This window comes from Salvelinus alpinus, chromosome 24 (genome assembly GCF_045679555.1).
Source record: "Salvelinus alpinus chromosome 24, SLU_Salpinus.1, whole genome shotgun sequence".
In the NCBI taxonomy this organism is placed as follows: Eukaryota; Metazoa; Chordata; class Actinopteri; order Salmoniformes; family Salmonidae; genus Salvelinus; species Salvelinus alpinus.
Genome location: NC_092109.1, coordinates 20,798,125 through 20,826,123, shown reverse-complemented (window position 1 = coordinate 20,826,123; position 27,999 = coordinate 20,798,125). Strand labels below are relative to the sequence as shown.

At 42.8% G+C, this 27,999-nt stretch overlaps 2 protein-coding genes across 2 annotated transcripts in view; one reads left to right on the top strand and one right to left on the bottom strand.

The window, feature by feature from the left end:
- The window catches only part of LOC139552308 (astrotactin-2-like), a 547,772-nt gene that overhangs the window by 406,288 nt on the left and 113,485 nt on the right, over nucleotides 1-27,999 (top strand). Inside the window, exons 14-16 of the mRNA XM_071363924.1 lie at nucleotides 19,000-19,124; nucleotides 20,479-20,583; nucleotides 20,767-20,946. Of these exons, the coding sequence (XP_071220025.1) occupies nucleotides 19,000-19,124; nucleotides 20,479-20,583; nucleotides 20,767-20,946 (410 nt within the window). The remainder of the gene's footprint in view (nucleotides 1-18,999; nucleotides 19,125-20,478; nucleotides 20,584-20,766; nucleotides 20,947-27,999) is intronic.
- Nucleotides 21,766-26,462, bottom strand: trim32 (tripartite motif containing 32). The gene is made up of 2 exons (XM_071363925.1): nucleotides 26,148-26,462; nucleotides 21,766-25,245 (listed from the first exon to the last, which is right to left on the bottom strand). The coding sequence occupies exon 2, from the start codon at nucleotides 25,232-25,234 to the stop codon at nucleotides 23,207-23,209; it is 2,028 nt and encodes a 675-aa protein (XP_071220026.1). The 5' UTR covers nucleotides 25,235-25,245; nucleotides 26,148-26,462; the 3' UTR covers nucleotides 21,766-23,206.

Genomic DNA, 27,999 nt, shown 5'->3' with positions numbered 1-27,999 from the left:
TACCTAACGCTCCTATACCCACTGATACACTGGTACAGACCAACGTCAGGGCTCTGGTAATACCTAACGCTCCTATACCCACTGATACACTGGTACAGACCAACGTCAGGGCTCTGGTAATACCTAACGCTCCTATACCCACTGATACACTGGTACAGACCAACGTCAGGGCTCTGGTAATACCTAACGCTCCTATACCCACTGATACACTGGTACAGACCAACGTCAGGGCTCTGGTAATACCTAACGCTCCTATACCCACTAATACACTGGTACAGACCAACGTCAGGGCTCTGGTAATACCTAACGCTCCTATACCCACTAATACACTGGTACAGACCAACGTCAGGGCTCTGGTAATACCTAACGCTCCTATACCCACTAATACACTGGTACAGGCCAACGTCAGGGCTCTGGTAATACCTAACGCTCCTATACCCACTAATACACTGGTACAGGCCAACGTCAGGGCTCTGGTAATACCTAACGCTCCTATACCCACTAATACACTGGTACAGACCAACGTTAGGGCTCTGGTAATACCTAACGCTCCTATACCCACTAATACACTGGTACAGACCAACGTTAGGGCTCTGGTAATACCTAACGCTCCTATACCCACTAATACACTGGTACAGACCAACGTTAGGGCTCTGGTAATACCTAACGCTCCTATACCCACTAATACACTGGTTGTGCTGACAAACTGCCTGGGAGCTCCTCAGTGGTGAAACTCCTCCTCCTTCAATCAGTGGTGAACCAGGTGGAACAAATCTTCCAGGCAATCAGGGCGTGCCAGCACCTGGCTCTGCTGTTGTCTTTAGACCGCAGTGAAAGGAGCATTTATAACACCACAAGACCAAGGAAACTTCATCTTTGTGATCAAGGTGACTGTGCAAGTCCAAGCCCTCCACAAAACTGTGAAAGACAGCCGGTAAGCGCCATATTGGCCATGCTTGACTATACTGACTTAGGCAGTGCACTGCTAATGATACTCTGGAAAACACAGACTCTTAACTTTGATAGGACTTTTGCAGTGGTATTTATAACTTCAAATGTTGTTTGTGGGGTATAAAGAAAAAGTAAGAAGAGCCAAATTCATTGTTGACAAAGAACTTGTTTGAAATGGTTAAAAGTAATTTAAACTTTGTAGAAATCTTAGTAAACCAAGTTCTTAATTCAGTAACAAATGTATAGTCTAAAAAATCTTTGGCTAAAAAATGTAAGATTTGTCTGCTTAAAACTACTGATTAGAAAATAAATGTAATTTTAGGGACTGTCCTTTTCAAGTGGGGAATTGCACAACAAAGAGGTCAAAACTTGACAGTGAAAAACCGTGGCTCAAGACTGGAAAAGGACCAGAAAAGTGACCACACGTGTCCAGAGAGACAAGTAAAGACTGTTCCCGCCTGCTGCTGTGATTGAAATGGCTGATTCATTACTGGTGGAGCAGCTAAAGACCGCAAGGACATCAGCGAAGCGTCAGTTTTCCCGTCTGGCCAATAATGTGCTACGAATGCATACAATGATGTCAAAAGAGGAGCTCCGAGACAATTTTAGGAAGCTCACTGCAGAAGCTGGCAAAGTCCTGGAAGCCAACGATGATGTAGAGGGGCAATGTATTGAAGAAAACTCTGATGTAGAGAAGTTGAGCGAGCAGCAGAAGTCTGACTTGGTCAAAACAGCCAAAGAGTGTGAGGAAAAACTGCAAGAGCTAAAGGACCTCATACAAAAGACATTGTGGGCCAATTTCGGGGAATATGAACTGACACAAGCAATTACAACAGCAGAGTCGCAAGCAGAAAACGTGGGAGCTGTGGACCCAAGTAAAAACCCAGATGCATATCTCTTCATGATCGGACAACTAGAGAAACTTGTGAAGGCTGCGAAGGAGGTGCATAAACATTGGAAGTGCTGGGCCCCCCCAGCAGATTTTTTACTACTAAAAATATTTTTAATGTATTTGGCTAAAATGCAAATTTAGAGAAAATATACAGATTCTGCTCATTTGATTAAAAATGGTGGGTTTCTATTTTGGGAAACATTTGCTTAAAAGTGGAAACCTTGTGTTTTATGGTAGCAGAAATGTGTTTATCTGTGGTGAATGTGGATAAATTTGTGTATTTGATTGGGCTGTCAACTCAAATAATAACTTGTATTTGTCATCTCTTTTTTGAGGTTTTTCACCTGTTTACTGCCAACCAAAGAATGGTAAATAAAAGACAAACAACTGATTCCATGGCTGTTTATTGAGTGAAATCCAGTTAAAATCTTCATGTGGAGGGACTGTCCTTTTCAAGTGGGGAATTGCACAACAAAGAGGTCAAAACTTGACAATTATATACAGTATACACTATCTGCTGCCATATTCCACCGTCTGATGGAGTTTATCCAGATCGTAACAGCCCCCTCTCTGTTCACAGTGAAAACACACAAACTGAAGAGGTGTTATTCTGAGGGGTTTGGAGCAAGCATCCCCCTTACTGTGAGACTGAGAGAGCACCCACATCGTAAGTGCTTTATTTAAGATAGGATCACTTTAGATCAGCATGACGTGGGTCTGTTCTCTGCTGCTTGCTTATAACATAGTTTCCCTTTCTGTTCCTTGAACTTCAGTAGGGCATTAGAATGGTCTGTAATGGTCTGTACTAAGTTATTTATGATCCTTATTGATCTAATGGTCCATTCACCAGGTTGAGAAAGGACACTGTATTGTATCTGAGTTCAGATAGTATTATCAGATTAGTTTTAGTTTTAGAATACTTGGAGCGTTTGCTTGAGTCTCGTTCCACTGACTTATCATTCAGTCAGATTCTTCATAAGGTACAAGAGGGAAGTCAGGAGAGGATGTCAACAAACAGTACGACTTATGGGAGATAATGAGTAAAATATTGTTTAAACTTGTACATAATCTGGTTAAACATTGCATTTTGACAGTAGGAGATATGTAAATATTTCAGCATTGCGCCCCATGTTGAGTGTGTTCTCTCATAATTCATAGGCCTGGCTATTTAAATAAGGTAGTCAGTGTTAGGAGTCATTCGGAACATGTCTACACAAATAGTACATATACAAGCAGCCAGCTAGAGAAGCAATTCCCGCGAGCTAAAGAAGTGAACAGGAAAGACAGGGTTTTCAGACTCCATGTGTGAGTAATATCCATTTTTTATTATGGTAATGTGCCGGTGAATTAATATGTATGGTATTGGTCTACTGAATCCTAAGGAGCAAAGCAGCAAATTGTAGTATTGTGTCACGGCTGCTAGGTAGGTGGGTGTATGACTAGATTCAGGTCTCTCTCTCTCTCAGAGAGGGGATGTGTAAATTGACACATACAGTTTGGGAGTGTTTATCCCTCAGCTTACGCCATTGTTTAAGTTCACCATGAGGTTGAGGCTGGCTGAAAGATTTGTATTTCACTTTCCAAATAAAAACCACAGCCAACAAATGAATCCCAGTTTTTTATTTATTTTTAGAACTCATGGCAATATAGTATTGTGTCATTATGCTAAGATAGTCAGACTGCAATGCGATATTGTATTGTGATTCATTCCACTATGCAGTAACGGTGGGGGGGTTAAATTAACTTGATGAGAATATACAGTAACTGCTAAAATAAAGGAAACACTTGATTAAATGAGGGATACAAAGTAGAATCTATGCCATGGTGCATTGAAGCTGTTCTGGCTTGCGGTCGCCCAACGCCCTATTTAGACACTTTATGTTGGTGTTTCCTTTATTTTGGCAGTTACCTGTATACACTGAGTATTCCAAACATTAGGAACACCTTCCTAATATTGAGTTACACCCCACTCCCCTCCACACTTTGTCCTCAGAACAGCCTCTATTCATCGGGCATGGACTCTACAAGGTGTCAAAAGCGTTCGACAGGGATGATGGCCAATGTCAAGTTGGCTGGATGTCCTTTGGGTGGTGGACCATTCTTGATACACACGGAAACTGTTAAGTGTGAAAAACCCAGCAACATTGCAGTTCTTGACACAAACTGGTGTGCATGGCACCTACTACCATACCCCGTTAAAAGGCACTTACATTTTTTGTCTTGCCTATTCACCCTCTGAATGGCACACAGACACAATCCGTCTCAAGGTTTAAAAATCCTTTAACCTGTCTCCTCCCCATTGTCTACACTGATTGAAGTGGATTTAACAAGTGACATCAATAAGGGATTATAGCTTTCACCTGGATTCACCTGGTCAGTCAGTCTATGTCATGGAAAGAGCAGGTGTTCTTAATGCTTTGTATACTCAGTGTACTTGTATTCACTAGATGACTGACAGGGGGCGCTGTTCTGAATTCCTCAACCGCCGTAATGATATTCCTCAACCGCCGTAATGATATTCCTCATCAACCGCCGTAATGATATTCCTCAACCGCCATAATGATATTCCTCAACCGCCGTAATGATATTCCTCAACCGCCGTAATGATATTCCTCAACCGCCGTAATGATATTCCTCAACCGCCGTAATGATATTCCTCAACCGCCGTAATGATATTCCTCATCAACCGCCGTAATGATATTCCTCATCAACCGCCGTAATGATATTCCTCAACCGCCGTAATGATATTCCTCAACCGCCGTAATGATATTCCTCAACCGCCGTAATGATATTCCTCAAACGCCGAAATTATATTCCCTAATGATATTCCTCAACCTCCCTAATGATATTCCTCAACCGCCGTAATGATATTCCCCAACCGCCGAAATGATATTCCCTAATGATATTCCTCAACCTCCCTAATGATATTCCTCAACCTCCCTAATGATATTCCTCAACTGCCGTAATGATATTCCCCAACCGCCGAAATGATATTCCCCAACCGCCGAATTGATATTCCCTAATAATATTCCTCAACCTCCCTAATGATATTCCTCAACTTCCCTAATGATATTCCTCAACCGCCGTAATGATATTCCTCAACCTCCCTAATGATATTCCTCAACCGCCGTGATGATATTACTCAAAGGCCGTAATGATATTCCTCAAACGCCGAAATGATATTCCCTAATGATATTCCTCAACCTCCCTAATGATATTCCTCAACCGCCGTAATGATATTCCTCATCCGCCAAAATGATATTCCCTAATGATATTCCTCAACCTCCCTAATGATATTCCTCAACCTCCCTAATGATATTCCTCAACCTCCCTAATGATATTCCTCAACCTCTCTAATGATATTCCTCAACCTCCCTAATGATATTCCTCAACCTCCCTAATGATATTCCTCAACCTCCCTAATGATATTCCTCAACCTCCCTAATGATATTCCTCAACCGCCGTAATGATATTCCCTAATGATATTCCTCAACCTCCCTAATGATATTCCTCAACCTCCCTAATGATATTCCTCAACCTCCCTAATGATATTCCTCAACCGCCGTAATGATATTCCCTAATGATATTCCTCAACCTCCCTAATGATATTCCTCAACCGCCGTAATGATATTCCTCAACCTCCCTAATGATATTCCTCAACCTCCCTAATGATATTCCTCAACCTCCCTAATGATATTCCTCAACCTCCCTAATGATATTCCTCAACCGCCGTAATGATATTCCTCAACCGCCGTAATGATATTCCTCAACCTCCCTAATGATATTCCTCAACCTCCCTAATGATATTCCTCAACCGCCGTAATGATATTCCTCAACCTCCCTAATGATATTCCTCAACCTCCCTAATGATATTCCTCAACCGCCGTAATGATATTCCTCAACCTCCCTAATGATATTCCTCAACCACCGTAATGATATTCCTCAACCGCCGTAATGATATTCCTCAACCGCCGTAATGATATTCCTCAACCTCCCTAATGATATTCCTCAACCACCGTAATGATATTTCTCAGGAGGATCAGCTATCGAGGGTTTAGATACGTCATTGGTGATATTTCTGATGGTTTCCATTGGGGCCTGAGTGTTGCTCTGATCCCACTGCCAGAACACATGTGGTTTAATCAGGATTCACAACCAGGCTCTCTTGTTCACACGGCCATTTGCACAACGACTACAGCTGTCGGCAGCCATAGTGATCATTGCCCTCGTTCTGCTTTGAATGGGTGCCAGTGTGTGTGTGGTTTATGAAGAGACAAAGCTCCTTTAGCACAGCGTTGTAGTCATCTGACTCTGTAAACATTCCATTCACTGTGAAGAAAGTGGTTATGATACAAAGTGATATTTAAGAGTCCATTAAAGGGTCAGGAATTTGACTTCCAATGGATTAGCACAGCTCCCATACAGAAAATTAATATATGGCCATATACCAAAGAATGTGACATACAGTATATTTGAAGATACATGATCATATATTTAAAACCCATATATAAATGTGACATACATTTTAAAATATATGGTCATATACAGTGGGGAGAACAAGTATTTGATACACTGCCGATTTTGCAGGTTTTCCTACTTACAAAGCATGTAGAGGTCTGTAATTTTTATCTTAGGTACACTTCAACTGTGAGAGACGGAATCTAAAACAAAAATCCAGAAAATCACATTGTATGATTTTTAAGTAATTAATTTGCATTTTATTGCATGACATAAGTATTTGATCACCTACCAACCAGTAAGAATTCCGGCTCTCACAGACCTGTTAGTTTTTCTTTAAGAAGCCCTCCTGTTCTCCACTCATTACCTGTATTAACTGCACCTGTTTGAACTCGTTACCTGTATAAAAGACACCTGTCCACACACTCAATCAAACAGACTCCAACCTCTCCACAATGGCCAAGACCAGAGAGCTGTATAAGGACATCAGGGATAAAATTGTAGACATGCAACAGGCTGGGATGGGCTACAGGACAATAGGCAAGCAGCTTGGTGAGAAGGCAACAACTGTTGGCGCAATTATTAGAAAATGGAAGAAGTTCAAGATGACGGTCAATCACCCTCGGTCTGGGGCTCCATGCAAGATCTCACCTCGTGGGGCATCAATGATCATGAGGAAGGTGAGTTATCAGCCCAGAACTACAAGGCAGGACCTGGTCAATGACCTGAAGAGAGCTGGGACCACAGTCTCAAAGAAAACCATTAGTAACACACTACACCGTCATGGATTAAAATCCTGCAGCGCACGCAAGGTCCACCTGCTCAAGCCAGCGCATGTCCAGGCCCGTCTGAAGTTTGCCAATGACCATCTGGATGATCCAGAGGAGGAATGGGAGAAGGTCATGTGGTCTGATGAGACAAAAATAGAGCTTTTTGGTCTAAACTCCACTCGCCGTGTTTGGAGGAAGAAGAAGGATGAGTACAACCCCAAGAACACCATCCCAACCGTGAAGCATGGAGGTGGAAACATCATTCTTTGGGGATGCTTTTCTGCAAAGGGTACAGGATGACTGCACCGTATTGAGGGGAGGATGGATGGGGCCATGTATCGCGAGATCTTGGCCAACAACCTCCTTCCCTCAGTAAGAGCATTGAAGATGGGTCGTGGCTGGGTCTTCCAGCATGACAACGACCCGAAACACACAGCCAGGGCAACTAAGGAGTGGCGCCGTAAGAAGCATCTCAAGGTCCTGGAGTGGCCTAGCCAGTCTCCAGACCTGAACCCAATAGAAAATCTTTGGAGGGAGCTGAAAGTCCGTATTGCCCAGCGACAGCCCCGAAACCTGAAGGATCTGGAGAAGATCTGTATGGAGGAGTGGGCCAAAATCCCTGCTGCAGTGTGTGCAAACCTGGTCAAGAACTACAGGAAACGTATGATCTCTGTAATTGCAAACAAAGGTTTCTGTACCAAATATTAAGATCTGCTTTTCTGATGTATCAAATACTTATGTCATGCAATAAAATGCAAATTAATTACTTAAAAATCATACAATGTGATTTTCTGGATTTTTGTTTTAGATTCCGTCTCTCATAGTTGAAGTGTACCCATGATAGAAATTACAGACCTCTACATGCTTTGTAAGTAGGAAAACCTGCAAAATCGGCAGTGTATCAAATACTTGTTCTCCCCACTGTATTTCAATAACATACACTGAACCAAAATATAAATGCAACATGTAAAGTGTTGGTCCCATGTTTCATGAGCTGAAATAAAAGGTCCCCAAAATGTTTCATATGCATAAAAAGCGTATTTCTCTAAAATTTTGTGCACACAATTGTTTATATCCCTATTAGTGAGCATTTATCATTTGCTAAGATAATCCATCCACCTGACATGTATGGCATAGCAAGAAACTGATGAAACAGCATGATCATTACACAGGTGTACCTTGTGCTGGGGACAATAAAATAACAGTTTTGGCATGCTGACTGCAGGAATGTCCACCAGAACTGTTGCCAGAGATTTGAATGTTCATGTATCTACCATAAGCAGCCTCCAACGTCATTTTAGAGAATTTGGCAGTACATCCAACCGGCCTCACAACCGCAGACCACGTGTAACCATGCCAGCCCTCCACATCCGGCTTCTTCACCTGCAGGATTGTCTTGAGACCAGCCACCCGGACAGCTGATGAAACTGTGGGTTTGCACAACCGAAGAATTTCTGCACAAACTGTCAGAAATCGTCTCAGTGAAGCTCATCTGAGTGCTCGTAGTCCTCACCAGGGTCTTGACCTGACTGCAGTTCGGCATCGTAATCAACTTCTGTGAGTAAATGGTCACCTTCGATAGCCGCTGGCACGCTAGAGAAGTGTGCTCATCACGGATGAATCCCAGTGTCAACTGTACTGGGCAGATGGCAGACAATGTGTATGGCGTCGTGTGGGTGAGCGGTTTGCTAATGTCAGTGTTGTGAACAGAGTGCCCCATGGTGGCAGTGGGGTTATGGTATAGGCAGGCTGAAGCTACAGACAACTAACACAATTGCATTTTTTCGATGGCAATTTGAATGCAAAGAAAATGCTTGACGAGATCCTGGGGCCCATTGTCGCAAGGATCTGTACACAATTCCTGGAAGCTGAAAATGTCACAGTTCTTCCATGGCCTGCATTCTAACCAGACATTGAGCATGTTTGGGATGCCCTGGATCGACGTGTACGGCAGAGTGTTCCAGTTCCCTCTAATATCCAGCAACTTTGCACAGCCATTGAAGAGGAGTGAAACAACATTCCACAGGCCACAATCAACATCCTGATCAACTCTATGTGAAGGAGATGTGTAGCGCTGCATGAGACAAATGGTGGTCACACCAGATATTGACTGTTTTTTTTTGATCCACCACTACCTTTTTTTAAGGTATCTGTGACCAACAAATGCATATCTGTTTTCCCTGTCATGAGAAATCTATTAGGACCTAATGAATTGATTTCAATTGACTGATTTCCTGATATGAACTGTAACTCAGTAAAATCTTTGAAATTGTTGCATGTTGCGTTGACATACACTTAGGTTGGAGTCATTAAAACTCGTTTTTCAACCACTCCACACATTTCTTGTTAACAAACTGTAGTTTTGGCAAGTCAGTTAGGACATCTACTTTGTGCATGACACAAGTAATTAAAAAAAAAAAAAATTACAGACAGATTATTTAACTTATATTTCACTGTATCACAATTCCAGTGGGTCAGAAGTTTACATACACTATGTTGACTGTGCCTTTAAACAGCTTGTAAAATTCCAGAAAATTATATCATGGCTTCAGCAGCTTCTGATAGGCTAATCGACATGATTTGAGTCAATTGGAGGTGTACCTATGGATGTATTTCAGGGCCTACAATTCAAACTCAGTGCCTCTTTGCTTGACATCATGGGGAAATCAGAAGAAATCAGCCAAGACCTCAGAAAATAAATTGTAGACCTCCACAAGTCTGGCTCATCCTTGGGAGCAGTTTCCAAATGCCTGAAGGTACCACGTTCATCTGTACAAACAATAGTACGCAGGTATAAACACCATTGGACCACGCAGCCATCATACAGCTCAGGAAGGAGATGCGTTCTGTATCCTAGAGATGAACGTACTTTGGTGCGAATAGTGCAGATCAATCCCAGAACAACAGCAAAGGACCTTGTGAAGATGCTGGAGGAAACAGGCACAAAAGTATCTACAGTATATCCACAGTAAAACAAGTCCTATATCGACATACCTGAAAGGCCTTCAGCAAGGAAGAAGCCACTGCTCCAAAACCGCCATAAAAAAGCCAGACTACGGTTTGCAACTGCACATGGGGACAAAGATCGTACTTTTTGGAGAAATGTCCTCTGGTCTGATGAAACAAAAATAGAACTGTTTGGCCATATTGACCATCGTTATGTTTGGAGGAAAAGGGGGAGGCTTGCAAGCTGAAGAACACCATCCCAACCGTGAAGCACGGGGGTGGCAGCATCATGTTGTGGGGGTGCTTTGCTGCAGGAGGGACTGGTGCACTTCACAAACTAGATGGCGTCATGAGGAAGGAAAATTATGTGGATATATTGAAGTAACATCTCAAGACATCAGTCAGGAAGTTAAAGCTTGGTGTCAAATCGGTCTTCCAAATGGACAATGACCCCAAGCATACTTCCAAAGTTGTGGCAAAATGGCTTAAGGACAACAAAGTCAAGGTATTGGAGTGGCCATCACAAAGCCCTGACTCACCCTATAGAAAATGTGTGGGCAGAACTGAAAAAGTGTGTGTGAGCAAGGAGGCCTACAAACCTGACTCACTTACACCAGCTCTGTCAGGAGGAATGAGCCAAAATTCACCCAACTTATTGTGGGAAGCTTGTGGAAGGCTAACTGAAACGTTTGACCCAAGTTAAACAATTTAAAGGCAATGCTACCAAATACTAATTGAGTGTATGTAAACTTCTGACCCACTGGGAATGTGATGAAAGAAATAAAAGCTTAAATATATAATTCTCTCTACTATTATTCTGATATTTAACATTCTTAAAATTAAGTGGTGATCCTAACTGACCTAAGACAAGGAATTTTTACACTGATTAAATGTCAGGAATTGTGAAAAACTGAGTTTAAATGTATTTGGCTAAGGTGTATGTAAACTTCCAACTTCAACTGTATATACTGATTTTATTAACAAAGTTATGCACTACCAATTCCCCTATGTGAAAAAGTAATTACAGTCAATAACTGGTTGTGCCATCTTTAGCGGCAATGACTGCAACCAAATGCTTCCTGTAGTTGTTGATCAGTCTTCTCACATTGCTGTGGATTAATTTTGTCTCACTCTTGCATGCAGAACTGCTTTAACTCAGCGACAGTTGTGGGTTTTCAAGCATGAACTGCTCATTTCAAGTCCTGCCACAACATCTCAATTGGGATTAGGTCTGGACTTTGACTAGGCCATTCCAAAACTTCAAATTTGTTGCCTTTTAAACATTTTCATGTGGACTTGATTTTGTGTTTTGAATCATTGTCTTGCTTCAGCTTACAGATGGATGACCTGACATTCTCCTGTAGAATTCTCTGATACAGAGCAGAATTCATGGTTCCTTCTGTTAAAGCAAGTTGTCCAGGTCCTGAGGCAGCGAAACATCCCCAAACCATCACACTACCACCACCATGCTTGAACTTTGTAATGAGGTTCTTACTGTGGAATGCAGTGTTTGGTTTTTGCCAGGCATGTCATCCAAAAAGTTGACTCATGTTTACCAAAAAAGCACCTGGATGATCATCAAGACTCTTGGAAGAATATTCAATGGACAGATGATTCAAAATTAAATATTTTTGATTGACATGGGTCCTATTATGCCTGGCGACAACCAAACACTGCATGTTAAAGGCATAGTTCGCTTTTTTTTGACCTTATAGTCAGATGGCTAACAAAAAACCTATGGGTGGTGATTGGGGCAATTAGTCAAAGTTTAATGTTTGTGGCCAAAATCCCCTCAAGTTAATAGTGGCTATTTAAACAACTCTAAATCATGGATTACAGTTTCTCCTGGCCTTACTTTCAGGGTAAGGAACTATCTGACTAAAGGTGTAAAAAAGTTAACTATCCCTTCATTGCATTTTCAAATCAATCATTGCAAATAGGGCATTAATGGTCAAGGATTTCTTATTAAATTTAATCTGATAAACTTTTAACGTATTTATATGGATTTTTTTTAATTAAAATGTTATGAGCCCAAACCCAACCCCTTACTGTTTTTTGTGCTTTTTATCTTCTAGTTGTTGCTTTCCCTCCACAGAGGCTGTCATGAAGCGCTTCCCGGATGCAAAAAGGGACAATTAAAACAGTGAAATGGCTGAATTGAGAAGTGATGAAAACATTCAAAAAAGGAATATAGGATTAAATTACCTTTTTAGTGTTTTGTGTCGTTTGTTCTAACGAAATGGAGGGAATAAAATACTCTATATTTTGTAATAATTACATTTCCTCTGAATCCAACTCAAATCATTAAAGATTATACTGTACATGCATGTGTGACGTGTGTTAGTCAGAGAAAGACAGAAATAGAAAAGGAAAGAGAAAGAGAGCAACAACCAAAAAATATGCTAATATCACAATGACAATATTTATTTCTGTCTGGATGTGATCTCAGGTTGCCCAAACGTTGATACTGTATTATTGGCCAAATTGTTGAAACGTATTAGGGCATTACTGTGGACACCATACAGAGAAAGAGTAGCCTCTAGTGGCCGAGACACACATTGCACCACATTGAATCCACTCTCCCTCCCCTATCCCTTTTTCTTCTCATTAATTATGTATTAAAGGAGTGTATAAAGAGGTGGTTTTGGACTCTATGATTATATACCCATGAGAGCACATCATCGTTCGCCTTGGCCAATATAATCTAATACGGGTGGGTATTAGGATGCGGGAGAAACATAATTTTGCAATGGATCATTTCACCAATGCGTGGGAGGACATCTTAAGAGGGGAATGACTGTGTAGTAATGGAGTTTGAAGATATAGCACAGTGGTTCTCGAACTAACCCCTGGGGGGTTGTGAGGAGGTTTTGGGGGGTTGCGAGTGTGAAACTGAAGGTGAAAAAAATACATATTTTTCATAGGCTACATATTCCATTTGGATTTTATATTTACGTCTTTACCTATTTGATCTGGTTACTAACATACGCACACGGTATTGCACAAAATTCATGTCTCAATAACATCTAATTTGTGCTTCAGAACCAAAATGTTGGGCATCTTGACTGTTGACCAAAGACCAGTCATAAGCATTTGCGTGCAAAGGTGGGAGCGCATATCCAGATTAGTGAACAGAAAACACTTGTTTCATTTTCTCTGGTTTTGCCTGAAAAAAATAGTATGTTTATATTCTCAATATGAAATACAGTTAAGCAATCTGCTGCGGACACATCTTTGCCAGAACAATAGACTTCATGGCAATTCTATTGATCATTTTCATATTTCAGATAGGCCTAGTTTGGTAGGCTACTGGCTATATAAGAAAGCTGTAACATTGCACTGCCTTCAATACTTATGGGATGAAGATGTAATAAACTAGGCAAAAAAAGAAACGTCCTCTCACTGTCAGATGCGTTTATTTTCAGTAAATGTAACGTGTAAATATTTGTATGAACATAACAACATTCAACAACTGAGACATAAGCTGAACAAGTTTCACAGACATGTGACTAACACAATTTTTATAATGTGTCCCTGAACAAAGGGGGGGGGGGGGTCAAAAGTAACAGTCAGTGTCTGGTGTGGCCACCAGCTGCATTAAGTACTGCAGTGCATCTCCTCATGGACTGCACCAGATTTGCCAGTTCTTGCTGTGAGATGTTACCCCACTCTTCCACCAAGGCACTTGCAAGTTCCTGGATATTTCTGGGGGGAATGGCCCTAGCCCTCACCCTCCGATCCAACAGGTCCCAGACGTGCTCAATGGGATTGATATCCGGGCTCTTCGCTGGCCATGGCAGAACACTGACATTCCTGTCTTGCAGGAAATCACGCACAGAACGAGCAGTATGGCTGGTGGCATTGTCATGCTGGAGGGTCATGTCAGGATGAGCCTGCAGGAAGGGTACCACATGAGTGAGGAGGATGTCTAACCCTAATGGTGTGGTAGCCATGCTAGTTAAGTGTGAATTCTAAATAAATCGCAGACTGTGTCACTAGCAAAGCATCCCCACACCATAACACCTCCTCCTCCATGCTTTATGGTGGGAAATACAGATGCAGAGATCATCCGTTCACCTACTCTGCGTCTCACAAAGACACAGTGGTTGGAAGAAATCTCCAATTTGGACTCAAGATCAAAGGACAAACTTCCACTGGTCTAATGTCCATTGCTCGTGTTTCTTGGCCCAAGCAAGTCTCTTCTTAGTATTGGTGTCCTTTAGTAGTGGTTTATTAACAGCAGTTTGACCATGAAGGCCTGATTCACACAGTCTCCTCTGAACAGTTGTTGAGATGTGTCTGTTACTTGAACTCTGTGAAGCATTTATTTGAGCTGCAATTTCTGAGGCTGGGAGGCAGAGGAAACTCTCGGTCTTCCATTCCTGTGGCGGTCCTCATGAGAGCCAGTTTCATCATAGCGCTTGATGGTTTTTGCGACTGCACTTGAAGAAACTTTCAAAGTTCTTGACATTTTCCGTATTGACTGTCTTAAAGTAATGATGGACTGTCGTTTCTCTTTGCTTATTTGAGCTGTTCTTGCCATAATATGGACTTGGACTTTTACCAAATAGGGCTATCATCTGTATACCACCCCTACCTTGTCACAACACAACTGATTGGCTCAAAGGAATTAAGGAAAGAAATTCTACAAATTTACTTTTAAGAAGGCACACCTGTTAATTGAAATGCATTCCAGGTTACTACCTCATAAAGCTGGTTGAGAGAATGCCAAAAGTGTGCAAAGCTGTCATCAAGGGAAAGTGTGGCTACTTTCAAGAATCTCAAATATAAAAAATATTTAGATTTGTTTAACACTTTTTTGGTTAATACATGATTTCTTATGTGTTATTTCATATTTTTGATGTCCTCACTATTATTCTACAATGTTGAAAATAGTCAAAATAAAGAAAAATCCTTGAAAGAGTAGGTGTTCTAAAACTTTTGACCTGTTGTGTACATTGTGCTCGTATTAATTCCCCCTCCCTAGATATAAAATCAATATGGACACACACACACACAGACTAGCTCTTGTATGGTACAGAATGCTGGAGTTGGTATGGTTACTCAGAGCCCCAAGGAGCCTGCGTGCCTATTACCAACAGGCCCAGTAAAGGTGGATTGTGGGAGGAGAGAGAGAGAGAGAAGGAACAGCTCAGAGCTCAGACAGCGTGATAGAGGGAGTCACCAGGGAGCGTGCTGAGACAGCAGAGAACAATCGCTGCACACTACCCTCGTCCACTCAAAGAGGTTATCTTCTGTGTTTAGCAGGAAGAGGCAGGCTTTGGTGGGTGGTGGGAAATGTCTAGCACAAATAGTACAGCTTCAAGTAAGCTATTATAGTCAGGAATGTTAAGTGCATTTGTGTGTGTGTGTGTGTGTGTGTGTGTGTGTGTGTGTGTGTGTGTGTGTGTGTGTGTGTGTGTGTGTGTGTGTGTGTGTGTGTGTGTGTGTGTGTGTGTGTGTGTGTGTGTGTGTGTGTGTGTGTGTGTGTGTGTGCGCGCCTGTGTGGGTGTGTGTGCATGTGTGAATGTGCTAGATAGAAAGGAAGCAATTCAGAGAGAAAGAGTTGCAGCAAATCAAGAGAGCAAGAAATTGAGAAAGTTCTTCATATTTCCACATCGACGCGTGGGCCTGAATATTTATTAACACTGGACCTATTGTCTGTCTCATTGCAACAGCAACTTGTGCTCAACTCAACATGGAGGCCCTTATTGAAATGGGGATAGTTTAGCCCATTTGGAGGCATGTAGGCAGCACAAGGATAAAGCTGGGCAGGACAGCTTAGTCTCAGCCCTCCTAATGAACACACAGGGGTACTGAATGAAACATACAGGATGGTAACATACCATGCTCACAACAGTGGAACGCATACAGACTACACTATAAACCTCACAGGTGTGTGTGTGTGTGTGTGTGTGTGTGTGTGTGTGTGTGTGTGTGTGTGTGTGTGTGTGTGTGTGTGTGTGTGTGTGTGTGTGTGTGTGTGTGTGTGTGTGTGTGTGTGTGTGTGTGTGTGTGTGTGTGATGTTGGTGGGGGGGTTCATCAATAACTCATCATCCCTCACTCCATCCTGTTGTCTGCTTTGTTATGTATATTTTTTATTGTCTGCTACTTACAGACATTCTGGTTTTAAAGCTAATATTGTAATGAGTAACTGCTGCTCCTGCATTTCAAAACAGCTTTTCACCAACAATATTGCTAAAATGACTTATTGTACGGATAGGGAAAGGGAAAGATAGAGGGGATACATGTTATAAATAGCCAATTGGAAGTCTGTTTTGAAAGCTGGGTTAATTCTTCTCCTTTATCCACCATTGTGTTTCATCCATGTTGGCATATCCTCCGTCATGTTTCAAGAGCCGACGACAGCAAGCGAGAGTCTAATCACACTAAAGTGATCACCACTCCACTGTATCCACTTTTCTTTAGAGAGAACGGCGCATCTAGAATCTACGAGTGCCACTTCCAATCTCATTCTCATTCTTAACCCAATTTGCCACTTCTCCAGCAGTGTATTGATACAAACAATAACACTTTTCTCCAATAATGAGCAGCAAAAAGGCCTCTCGCTCCACTGTTGCTCTCCTGGCCAAAACACACTGCAAAGTAAATAAAGGAATGAATAAGGTGCCCAGGTGGACGACAAGGACACAGTCTTGTTTGGGTGTGAAAAATCCATAAAGCTTCATATCGGAGGGGCCATGTCCCTCCAGGTTCTCGTTCCGCACCGAGCTCCCAGCTCTCTCTCTGACTTAATTTGGTAATCGATATGGTTTCTGTGAGCACAGCAGGGGGATCTTTTTTTTACGGCACCTCTCCTCTCTGCCCTTGAGTTTCCTCTCCAGTCTCGGGGTAAAAGGAGGCTGTGATTGCCTCTAACAGCCTCTGCGGTTAGGGGGAAAGCTCTCCTGAAAGACAATGAGAAGGAAAGGTGGAGAGTAGACAGAAGTAGACAGACCTCCAGACAGAACACATAAAAGTGAGAATCAGATAGAGCGAGAAAAGGAACAGCTCAGAGCTCAGACGAAAAGATAGAGGGAGAGTCACCAGGGAGCATGCTGAGACAGCAGAGAGCAATTGCTGCACGCTATCCTTGTCCGCTCAAAGAGGTTCTCTTCCGTGTTTAGCAGGAAGATGCAGGCTTTGATGGGTGGTGGGAAATGTAAATGTCTAGTACAAACAATACAGAGATGTAAAACAATGTAAAAGAGAAGCGGACCTCTCTTTTCTCTGAGACATGTTTCATTCACCATGAAAGAGTATTATGGGTCTATGTCTGTATGTCTGTCTGTGTGTCTGCTGTCCTCCATAACCCAATAATGTCCAGCACAATAGCATGTATAACCGTGTGTATAACATGAACTGCATCACCACACTCACTTATGTTTTTCAGTCTGAAACTGGAAGGTCAGATTTATAGAAGGGGCGTAGCCAGAAAAAAGCTTGTTTATGCTCAATCTGATTGGATGGTCCTGGCTTCCCAGTGGGTGGCTCTGTGTCCACTCAGGTTCACCAATGCCTACACCCCTGATTTAAAGAAAGGGTCAATGCAATTGAGAAGTATGAAAGCTGGGAATGTAGAAGTATGAAGTAGAAACACCATTTTCTAGGTTATAGGAGTAGACTGGATTGTGGCATTGGACTTGCCTCTTCCTCCCTTTCTCCCTCCTTTCTTGACTTCTCTCGCTTTCCATCTAATTTCTCGACCTCTCCTCCATCCATATCCCTTTCCCTGCCCCCTTCCCTCTCATTCCTTCTCCAGCTGAGAGACAGAAGTGCAGAGGATTCCAGGGCAGAGCTTATCTCTCCCTGCAGGTCCCTGTCCTGTTAAAGGGCAGCCAACCGGCACACTCTCTCACATTCTCCACACAGTCAGTCAATTCCCCCATACTACTGCAACCAGACACTGGTCTCTTTCTCCCCAGTTAGACCTCTAAACTATCACACTACAATACATTTCCTTACTATGCTGTTGAGATACTTGATCCAACCAGCGAGTTGTGGTAACAGTCCCAAGTCATTACATATCACTCTTCAACTGTATCTAGTAGTTTCAACTCAACCTGACAGAACATCCCATTTCTTTATAGCCTCTGTAATCCTTCCAGAAGCCCCTTGGTGCAAAGGAACATCCTGTTGCTGTCTGATAAACCAGTCATTGTAATGAGAGAATATGAAGGTGTTGTTTGATGCAGTCAGTAGTAGGGTTGCAAAGGGAGGGTATATTACTGGAAATGTTCTACGTTTACCAGTAAACTACCATCATTTTGGTAGCTTTCAAGTTTTTTGGGGAATTTTATTAGATGACATCTAGTGGCCTTTTTGGGGTACTTCCGATGATCACAGGTGTCTGTAATTATCTCTGGCCCTCTGTGTGGCCTAATCACATGTAAAATATATAAAATAATCAAATCCAATAAAAAATTAAGAATGACAAAGCTGTAAAACATTATCCTAAATATAAGCCATCAACTTAGTGAATACCATTGGTGTTTAATATGAAGGTTTAAGCATAATATATATATTTTTATTATGTCAATATGTCTCTGCTGTAAATGTTTTGGCACCAAACTGGTGGCAGTTGTGAAATAAAAGTCAATAGTTGGAAGAGTTCCAGAGTTAATTGAAAATAATAGCATTATTGATTAGATGATTTTATCATTAATTAGCCAATTTTCTCTTCAATCACATGGTCTATTCACTAGAACTCCTGGATATCTCCTGGACACAGATATAAAAATACATTCTATATATGAATACTTTTAAAAAAGTTATTCAAGTCTAAATTACCAAAGTTAACATAGATTACCTGTTCATTACCAAAATTACTGAAGATTCCGGTAATGTTGGTAAATTACTGGTAGCTGTGCATCTCTAGTCAGTGGTCTTGCACTGTGTCTAACACTATCAGGTAGCACCACCTGTCTCTCTGTTGGAGCAGGGCAGGGCTGACTGTTTTGTGTGTGTGCTTTCTCTCTCAGGGACAACAACTTCATCAAGGACTTCCCCCAGCTAGCAGATGGACTGATGGTCATCCCATTGCCTGTGGAGGAGCAGTGTAGAGGAGTGCTGTCTGAGCCACTGTCAAATCTACAACTCCTCACAGGTGTGTGTGTGTGTGTGTGTGTGTGTGTGTGTGTGTGTGTGTGTGTGTGTGTGTGTGTGTGTGTGTGTGTGTGTGTGTGTGTGTGTGTGTGTGTGTGTGTGTGTGTGTGTGTGTGTGCCTCATTCTTTGAACACTTATACAAGTGTGTACGGAACAAACACTGCAGTTCAAAGACAAGGACATTTCTTGTCATTTCTGATCAATTCACCTTTTAAAATTATAAACTTGGATTAGCTAACACAACGTGCCATTGGAACAAAGGAGTGATGGTTGCTGATAATGGGCCTATGTAGATATTCCATTACAAATCAGCCGTTTCCAGCGACAATAGTCATTTACAACATTAACAATGTCTACACTGTATATCTAATCAATTTGATGTTATTTTAATGGACAAAAAATTTGCTTTTCTTTCAAAAACATGGACATTTATAAGTGACCCCAAACTTCTGAACGGTAGTGTATATACGTTCCTACATTTGTTTGTCAACGATTTATTTTCCAATTAATGCAACATTTCCTGTAAGCTCAATACCTAGAAATACTGCAGCATCCTCTGCTTTATAAACCCATAGTGGGACTCCAAGTGTGAGGTCAGCTAGAATGACACTGTTCATCCCAGTGCACTGTGCTGTGCTATTGCTCCTGACATCCCCACGCCTCTGCAGTCGGCACACACGTGCACATACACACACCTCTCCAGGCCCTCTAAAAGCTGACACGTGCACCTTCTTCACCCCACGTGTTCCCTTCCCACGACCCCTTTGGGGGCCGTGACTACTCAGTTGGCTTGAAACCGCAGCTCAGGACTACTCCCTCCGTCCATTAGCTGAATTGGCTGCAGCACTTTGCTTCTTGTTGACCTGTGACTAGTTTCCAGAAGGGTCTGCTACCCTTCTCCGAACACAACTGGGGATAAATACATGATTTAGGTTTAAGTGGGAATTCTGTTGTTGTTCTCGTCACTCCTGTGTTCTAATGACCCTGTGCTGACCCAGACTCATATGATAGTTTGGTAATGCAATTACGGAGGTGAGATTGCTCACGCCTTAATGCTGGAAATTCAATTGGAGCTATTGCGGCCGTCTGCCATTTATTGCGCATGGGGTGGGAACTTTCGTGCCGAGACAAATAGTGTTGTTGGAAACAACAGGATACACACTGTACACAGACAGTGTTTGTGTGAAAGAGAAACAAAGCTAGCTAATGCACTTCAGACAGTTACAAATGTGCCTGTGTAACTGAAACTCTGACACAAATTATCCATAGCTTTCAATGCATGAAAAAAAATTTGGGCCTACTAAAATTGTGGAAGTAATTCATGACTATATATATGTGTCTATGTCCATTGCAGGCGATGCCCAGTTTAATGAGGCTATGGGCTATCCTATGGTTCAGCAGTGGAGAGTGAGGAGCAACCTGTACAAAGTCAAGCTCAGCGCCATCACCTTGTCTACAGGTATGAAGTGTCAATTTACTGTCATATATTCCACTATTTTAAAAGCTTACCACTGCTAAACTATCATACTGCACGGAAAACACATACAGTAAATCATATAGCATTTACAAAACCATTTTTTTTTGCTTCAGCTATAACTACAATTCAATTTGTTCCATATTATTTCCCCTCCACGGTTCCCAGGTTTCTCCAAGGTTTTGAAGACGCTGACTGCAGAGAGCACCAGAGAGGAGCTGCTGTCCTTCATCCAGCAGTACGGCAGCCATTATGTGTCTGAGGCCCTGTACGGCTCCGAGCTCAGCTGCACCATCTACTTCCCCAACAAGAAGGCCCAGCAGCAGCTCTGGCTACAGTACCAGAAAGGTGAGCAGGGAGAGGGGGAAGCTACATGTAATGCAGGTGTCCCATCAGTGATCAATTTAGACCCAGGGATCCAGGTGAGTGGACTATCAATAGTCTTAATTGGTTAATTAAATCCCAGACAAAAGAGCAAAAGTGGGGCTTATTCAATATGGTGCAACGTTCAGGACGCTGCAGATAGAGATATGATTCATAGCATGACAGACATGATTCCTGATTTTATAAGTGGCCATTGCTCCTGAGACAAAGCAGAGAGAATAGCCTCTCAGAATTCCTTCAGTTGCATTTCATAATTCAGTTTTTCCTGCAACAGAAAAATGAGGCAAGACCTGAAGGGGCTTTTGTACTGTACTATGCTGCACCACTGAGAACTTCACAATGGAATTGGTCTGTTACTGACTGGGTGAGGGCTGTGGATAGCATGAAAAGGATGTTTAATGTTTTACCAAATAAATAGGTTCAAAGTATGCATTGTAAACACTGGAATACAAAGAGACATGCTTTGAATAAATGCATTTGCTGCACTGCAGATACTTCCAAAGAATTTACCACAGGTAGGCTTATAGTACAAAGGGCTATTGACCAGAGAGGTGCAGTGAAATGTGTTGTTTTTCAGGGTCAGCCATAATAGTACGGCGCCCCTGGAGAAAGTTTCTCAATGGCACAGATATGTTTCAATTTGTCAGCTCAGTTATTTGAACCAGCAATGATTCGGTTACTGGCCCAACGCTCTAACCGCTAGGCTACCAGTCACCCCACATTTTTTACATTTCCCCAACAGCCAGTGTCATCTACAATAAATCTGAAACCACAACATGCAGATCTTGATCAATGTTGGGTTTATTGCACTCAATAGATAATTAACATTACAAACATGAAATTGAGACTCAAGTTACGCAGAAACTCATCTAATGCGATAGTAACACATACTGTAAAGTCACTGCCTCCACCGAAGGCCAAACTTCTGAAAGACACAGGTTGATTCAACACACATAATGCACAGAAACAGAACATCAAGAAGACCCAGTAGTGTGTATATATATATATATATTTTTTTTTTTAACTAAGAGGAAATAGGAAATTACATGAAAAGGAATCTCTCCAGTTAAGTCCAGTGAATGAAATCACATTTAGACAGAGCAACAGTTTTGCTGTTCATCACATTGAAACAAGGACACTTGATTTTTATAGCATTTTATGCCTTTTTATATTGTAAATGTAATAGATTTGGAATATCTGTAGTGATTTGTCAGTTAGGCTTAAAATATAAGTAGTGTGATATGTCAGTTAAGCATGGAATAGGCCTACCTGTGGTGATCATTTTAGAAACTATTTTGTAGTGAGAGACTATTGCAGTGACATGGTTAGCATGCTGTCTACCACAATATATTGCATTTAAATCCTTTGGTGATTCAAAAAACATGGTTTCACAATAAATTACCAGAATTTCACCTATGTACTCATCTGTATTTTTTCTTTGCCTCAGATTAATAAAGGATGTCCATTATTATAGCACAATGCAATCCCTGGATATGTGATTGGAAGTTACAGAATAGGAAGAAGTTCCCCCACTAATGGTTCAAGTTAAGGGAGGGTAAGCTGATCCTAGATCTGTGTCTACATGTAACTTCACTCATTTGTAGGTTGAAGATGGAACCCCCTGGGAGTCCAACACTCCAGTCAGCAACTTGAACTACATGATATACGTTTTATTGATGGCTGGGTTATAGTGATCATGTCCATGATCCCATCCTTTACATTTGAGAAGTTTTCGATTAGACATTCCTTCTAAACCGATAAGGCCTGTAAGCGCAATTCATTTTAGCAATTTATTTTCTTGCCACGTCATTAGGCTTAGAAATTCTAATAAATCTCCTCTTTTGTATAGTACATCAATTAAAATATAACAATTTCACACGTTGATTGACATACCGGCTTCCTCCACCCCCAAAGTGACAACACTGATGCATTATTGCGGTCTTTAGTGCTGTGATTCATAAAAATCAACAGAGGCAGCTCAAATGTTAGATAGACACAGGCTTGGTTCCAGTCTGCTCCTAGCCAGTCCCACGGACTGACCAGGGATCAGTGATTAGAATATGGGCTCATTATATGACCTGCTAAGCACTGACCAGAGATCAGATCACGGAAGAGCATGAGTTGTTTGGAATGAAGCCATTTATTTTAAAGTGACAGATCAACAGTTCACCACCGTCTCTACACACACCCCCATACACACACTAGATTTGTAGTTTCTTAGTCCCTAGCAGGTGGAGGAGCGTCTCCTCTGTAGGTACGTGTAGACTTTTACACAGTGGTCCCAGCAGTCCAGCACCATCAGCTGTCCTTTCTGTGTGACGGCCACGCCCACAGGGCACGTCAGTCCCTCCTGGATGAGCACGTTGAAGCCGCCCTCTTTGGGGAACTGCAGGATCTCCTTCCTGCCGCTGTCTGTCACCAAAAGGTCCCCGTTTGCGTCCACGCACATGCCCGTGATGCAACGGAAGTCCTCAGTCTCCGAGAAGAAGTGGCTGAGCTGTTTGCCCAGCTGGCCATCCGTGCCCACCGAGCCGATGGAGAAACCCCCCTCTAGGTGGTGCTCGTTGTGGCGGTTCTCAATATTCAGGCCCAACCCCTGGGTGAAGTAGACGGTGCCTGCTGCGTCGCACGTCACGAACTTGGGCCGCACGGCCGAGCATAGGCGGTTGTAGTTGACCACACCCACGTTGCGATCCACCGCCAGGCACCAGAGCTTGCCGCCCTCCACGTCAGACACCACGAATTGACCCGAGGGCATGGCGGCGATGCCCCACGGCTTGATCAGCTGATTCTTGTGGCAGGCCACGCAGTGGCCGTCGGTGGTGTATACCTTGACCGAGTTGTCGTAGTTGTCGGTGACCCCGATAAGGCCCTGAGGCGTGATAGCGATGGACAGCGGGATGAGGTTGGGCAGGTCAGCACCCAGGAAGCTCAGGACGAAGTTGTCGATGCTGCTGGGGTTGCGGCGGATCTCCCTCTGGAAGCCTTTGCGGTTAAAGATCTGGATGCGGTAGTTGCCCCGGTCAGCCACCAGGACCTCACCTTGTGAGGTGACGCAGATGCTAACTGGCAGGTTGAACATCCCCGGCAGGTTACCCTTGCAACCCATCTTTTTTACAAACTGGCAGTGCTGTGGCCCCGAGCCAACCCTGGCATCACCGGGAGAGGAGGGCCCCCCTTCATCCATGGACTTGGATTTAAAGCTGCCCGGTGAGGCACACACGGCCTCATCTACAGGCATTACTATATCAATGTCTCTGTACAGGTCCCCGACCGCCCCTGCAGCCCTGCACATGGCACCAACCCCCAACTCCAGCATCCCCTCATCCTCATCAGTGTTGACGGTGCAGGGTTTGGTGGTGAGCTGGGCCACGTCCAGGGCCTCGGGGTGCTCCGTAGTCACCAGCTCAGGGTCCTGGAGCTTGATCAGAGTAGGCAGTTCCAGGCTGCTCCTTAGGTCCAGCTCCTCCTCGTCCTTCACCCCTCCGTCCTCCAACAGTGCAATGTCACTCTGCTTCACCTGCATGGTCAGGTAGTCGCAGCGGGACACCACCTGCACCTCGGCCAGGTTCAGCAGGTATGTCTGCTCCTCCAGGATCTGACTGTTAAGCTTCTCCACCTCGGCCATGGAGGCAGCGAAGGCCCGCCGCTGGCGCCCCAGCTCCTCCTGCAGACGCAGCTCAGCCCGGGCGTACTCCTGCTGCACTGCCCGGTACTTTACCCGCATGTTCTTTGTCAGACTGTCAATAGCTGCCCTCTTTTTCTGGATGTGGTCCATGGCTTCGCGGAGGGATGCCAGCTTACCACCCAGGTCCTTCCGGCGCTGCTCAGCGACCGCCCGGATGGGCTGGACGGTGTGGCCCTGCTGCTGGTGGCCCTCACCCTTGCAGAGGTCGCAGAGCACCGTGCCACAGTCTAGGCAGTACTGTCGGGGTAGGCGGTTGCGGCAGGTCTTGCACATGAGGGCGCCGGCGGTGGTGCAGGAGCTGGCACAGTCCAGGATCTTGAGCACAGTGAGGTTGTCGGCCAGCTGGGAGATGCTGCTCATGCGGGAGACCCTGCTGCAGAAGGGGCATCGCACGCCGTTAATGGTGCTAGCCAGCAGCTTTTCCAGACACTGTCTGCACACGGTGTGGCCACACTGCAAGAGCTTGGGCCGCAGCTGCTCCTGGTTGTAAGTCTCCAGGCAGATGGGGCACTCCAGGACCTCCCGTAGCAGGTCCGGGTCCAGAGCCGGCAAAGCTGCCGCCATCGTGTTCACACCTGTGAGGAGAGGATTAAAAATGGAAATGATTCCCTACTCAAAGTATCAATGACAATTACTTATGTTGGAAAGAGGTTGCATTGCTAACAACTTATAACAAGCAGAGTAAAGATGCTTTGTCATGATTTCTCATTAAAATGGCTGAATAATCATTACCATTCCTCTAATGGTGCATTGTATTTTGACCACGAGTAATGAACTACTAGACTCTAGTTACCAGAGTCACCTCTCAGGAACATTGGAAGGAGAAACTCCACTGTGCGAAACTTAAACGTATACTTACTGTAACTGATACAGTGCACTTTAGCTGGTCATATAATTAAGGGGAGTGTAGCACAAGCAGCAGCAATCTATCATTCAACAGATGAAGCTAGCCTGCTTTCAAGTAGTGATACCACTTCTCATTACCACATTTATCTAACAACTGACTTACTTGCTTATCTACGCTAACTAACTAGTTCGCTACATAGCTATACGAATGCTGCGACGTTTGTGTTATTGAACTATCAATATGTTAGCTAAATGCTAGCTGTTGTTAGCTAGCAAGTTAGCTAACGTTAGCATAACGGATATTTCTCAAATCAAGCTGTCACTACATGGCCAATGCAAATGACAACAGCATGGTCAGTTATTTGCATGCAGACGACGCATTTCTGCACAGTTGTACTACACACAATGAATAATTGATAATCTCGTGGCATGTTGTTTGCTGATGCTAGTGCGAGCTATGTTAGGCAGCTTGCAGTGGGAGGCCTCCCCAAATCGCGGTGTGACTTCCAGTTTGGAGCAGTCACGTAAGAATTCATGATCGAGTGGATTTTGAAAGTCAAGTATATACATGCTATGATCCTAAAGGTCTAGTTTTCTTGGGTTGACATCTTAAACTAGCATAACATCTTACCTTGGTTTCAATGTCAGATCTGTCGTGGTACAGGGGCGTTCAGTGGGTGTGCTGCTGCTGCTACTGTAGCGAGACTGCGGTGTTGACGTAACTTTACGTAATATTTACGCCTCGATCACACCGACAGTATTTTGGTACATCAGAAGTACATTAATTTCCAATGGAACGCTGCGTTTGCCTAGCAGCATTGCGTTGCAGAGGCAGTTGTGGTACATTATGTGTGGTGCATACGTTGGATTTATCGAACGTATGCAACAAACTGTATGTGTAGACGGCTTCACAGAAATTGTAGCAGAAAGCGAATGTTGAACTTTCATTGCACACGTATCCAGATGATGCTACGTACCATTTGGCGCAAAATACTGTGGGTGGGATCGAGGCGTTATTTTCCAACCACCTCTATTTTCATTGGCTCTTACATCTGCATCTGGGACAGGGTCCCAAAGTGGTTGGCAGTTATTTTTAGTCAATCAGTTTGGAATTATTTTATACAGGGTTATATGGGAAATTAAGTTTCATAAGATCATGTATTAAATAATGTAGCTATTATAAAATGGAATGTCGGTTTATTAGTACAATACAACACTCTCTAGTTTTAGCAAAGAAAATATATTATTCTAATGTCATGGGCATTGCATTATACATCATTTGATTTTGATTTTGATTCCTCCTTTCTGAAAAACGGTACACCTCTTAAAATCCTGTACCAGAAAATTAATTATTCAATTATCCCAACTCAAATCATTTATCATGAAATGATGTGGGCCATTTGAGAGCAATGCAGGATTTATAGACATGCCTTCCATGAAATGTAATACAATGCTCTTACATCCTGTAGTAACAGGATAAAAAATAAATGAGGACAGTAAGAAGACATATCCTTTAAACCCGTGAAAAGTATCCATCTCTAGCAGTAGCCTACAGTTATATACAGTCATGGGCAGATGTGTGCAGATGCTGCAGCCCATGGAAAATAGTATATCAGCTGACCCCTAGATGGCAGCAAAGGTCTTATTACAAAATGTATTTGTAGTGAGCTACAGGGTTGTAATAATAGAGTAATAATGAAATAATACCTTGTATGATGTATTGTTTTATTTATGATGTAGGTGGTTGTTGTGTTTTGTTGTGATGTAATTATTTTAGCCCTGTTGGATGCCAGGAAGAGTAGCTGCTAATGGGGTAATGAGGATACTAATAAATACAACAACAAACAAATTGCAGTTCAGAAAATGAACTACCTGCACATTAATATAAATTAAAAGTTAATTCGCAATTTGAAGATTTTCATAACGCAATCATAATGTTAACCTATGCATAACTAAAAGGTAAATGGAAATGAAAAAGGATAGGCTATATGCTTGCTTTAGCTATGCATTAAAATGTTTTCTCTAAACATTCTCAGTAAGCTTAAAATATATTTTCAATTTATCAAGGCATTTGTAAAGACAATAGGCTTTTGACTCACAGAACAGAAACCTTTTGTGCTGTTGCTGTGATTGTGCTGCAGCTGTGCCATATTGATATTGTGGTATTTAGGAAGAATGAGTTATCTTTGCTTACCTAAAAATCACTGTCTACATATATTCATCTGACACAATGGGCCTTGGGAGAAAACAAAAACTTCAACAGCACTTTGTTTTAGTTTTGAATATTTTCGGGGACTTTTGCATCAATCAGTGTTTAGTTCATGGCTTCTACTATATTGCTTCCACCCACAACCCGGATTGATTCAGATGGAGAGTAGGCTAGACGAGGGGATGTAGCTACTCACTTTATACTACTGAGATGCACCCTCTCTCTCTGTGTCTCTCCCTCCTCACCATGTGTGTATTTCATTGCAATTTCCCTT

Coding starts and splice junctions, on each gene's coding strand:
- trim32 (XM_071363925.1), bottom strand. CDS start 25,234: ATGGCGGCAGCTTTGCCGGCTCTGGACCCGGACCTGCTACGGGAGGTC.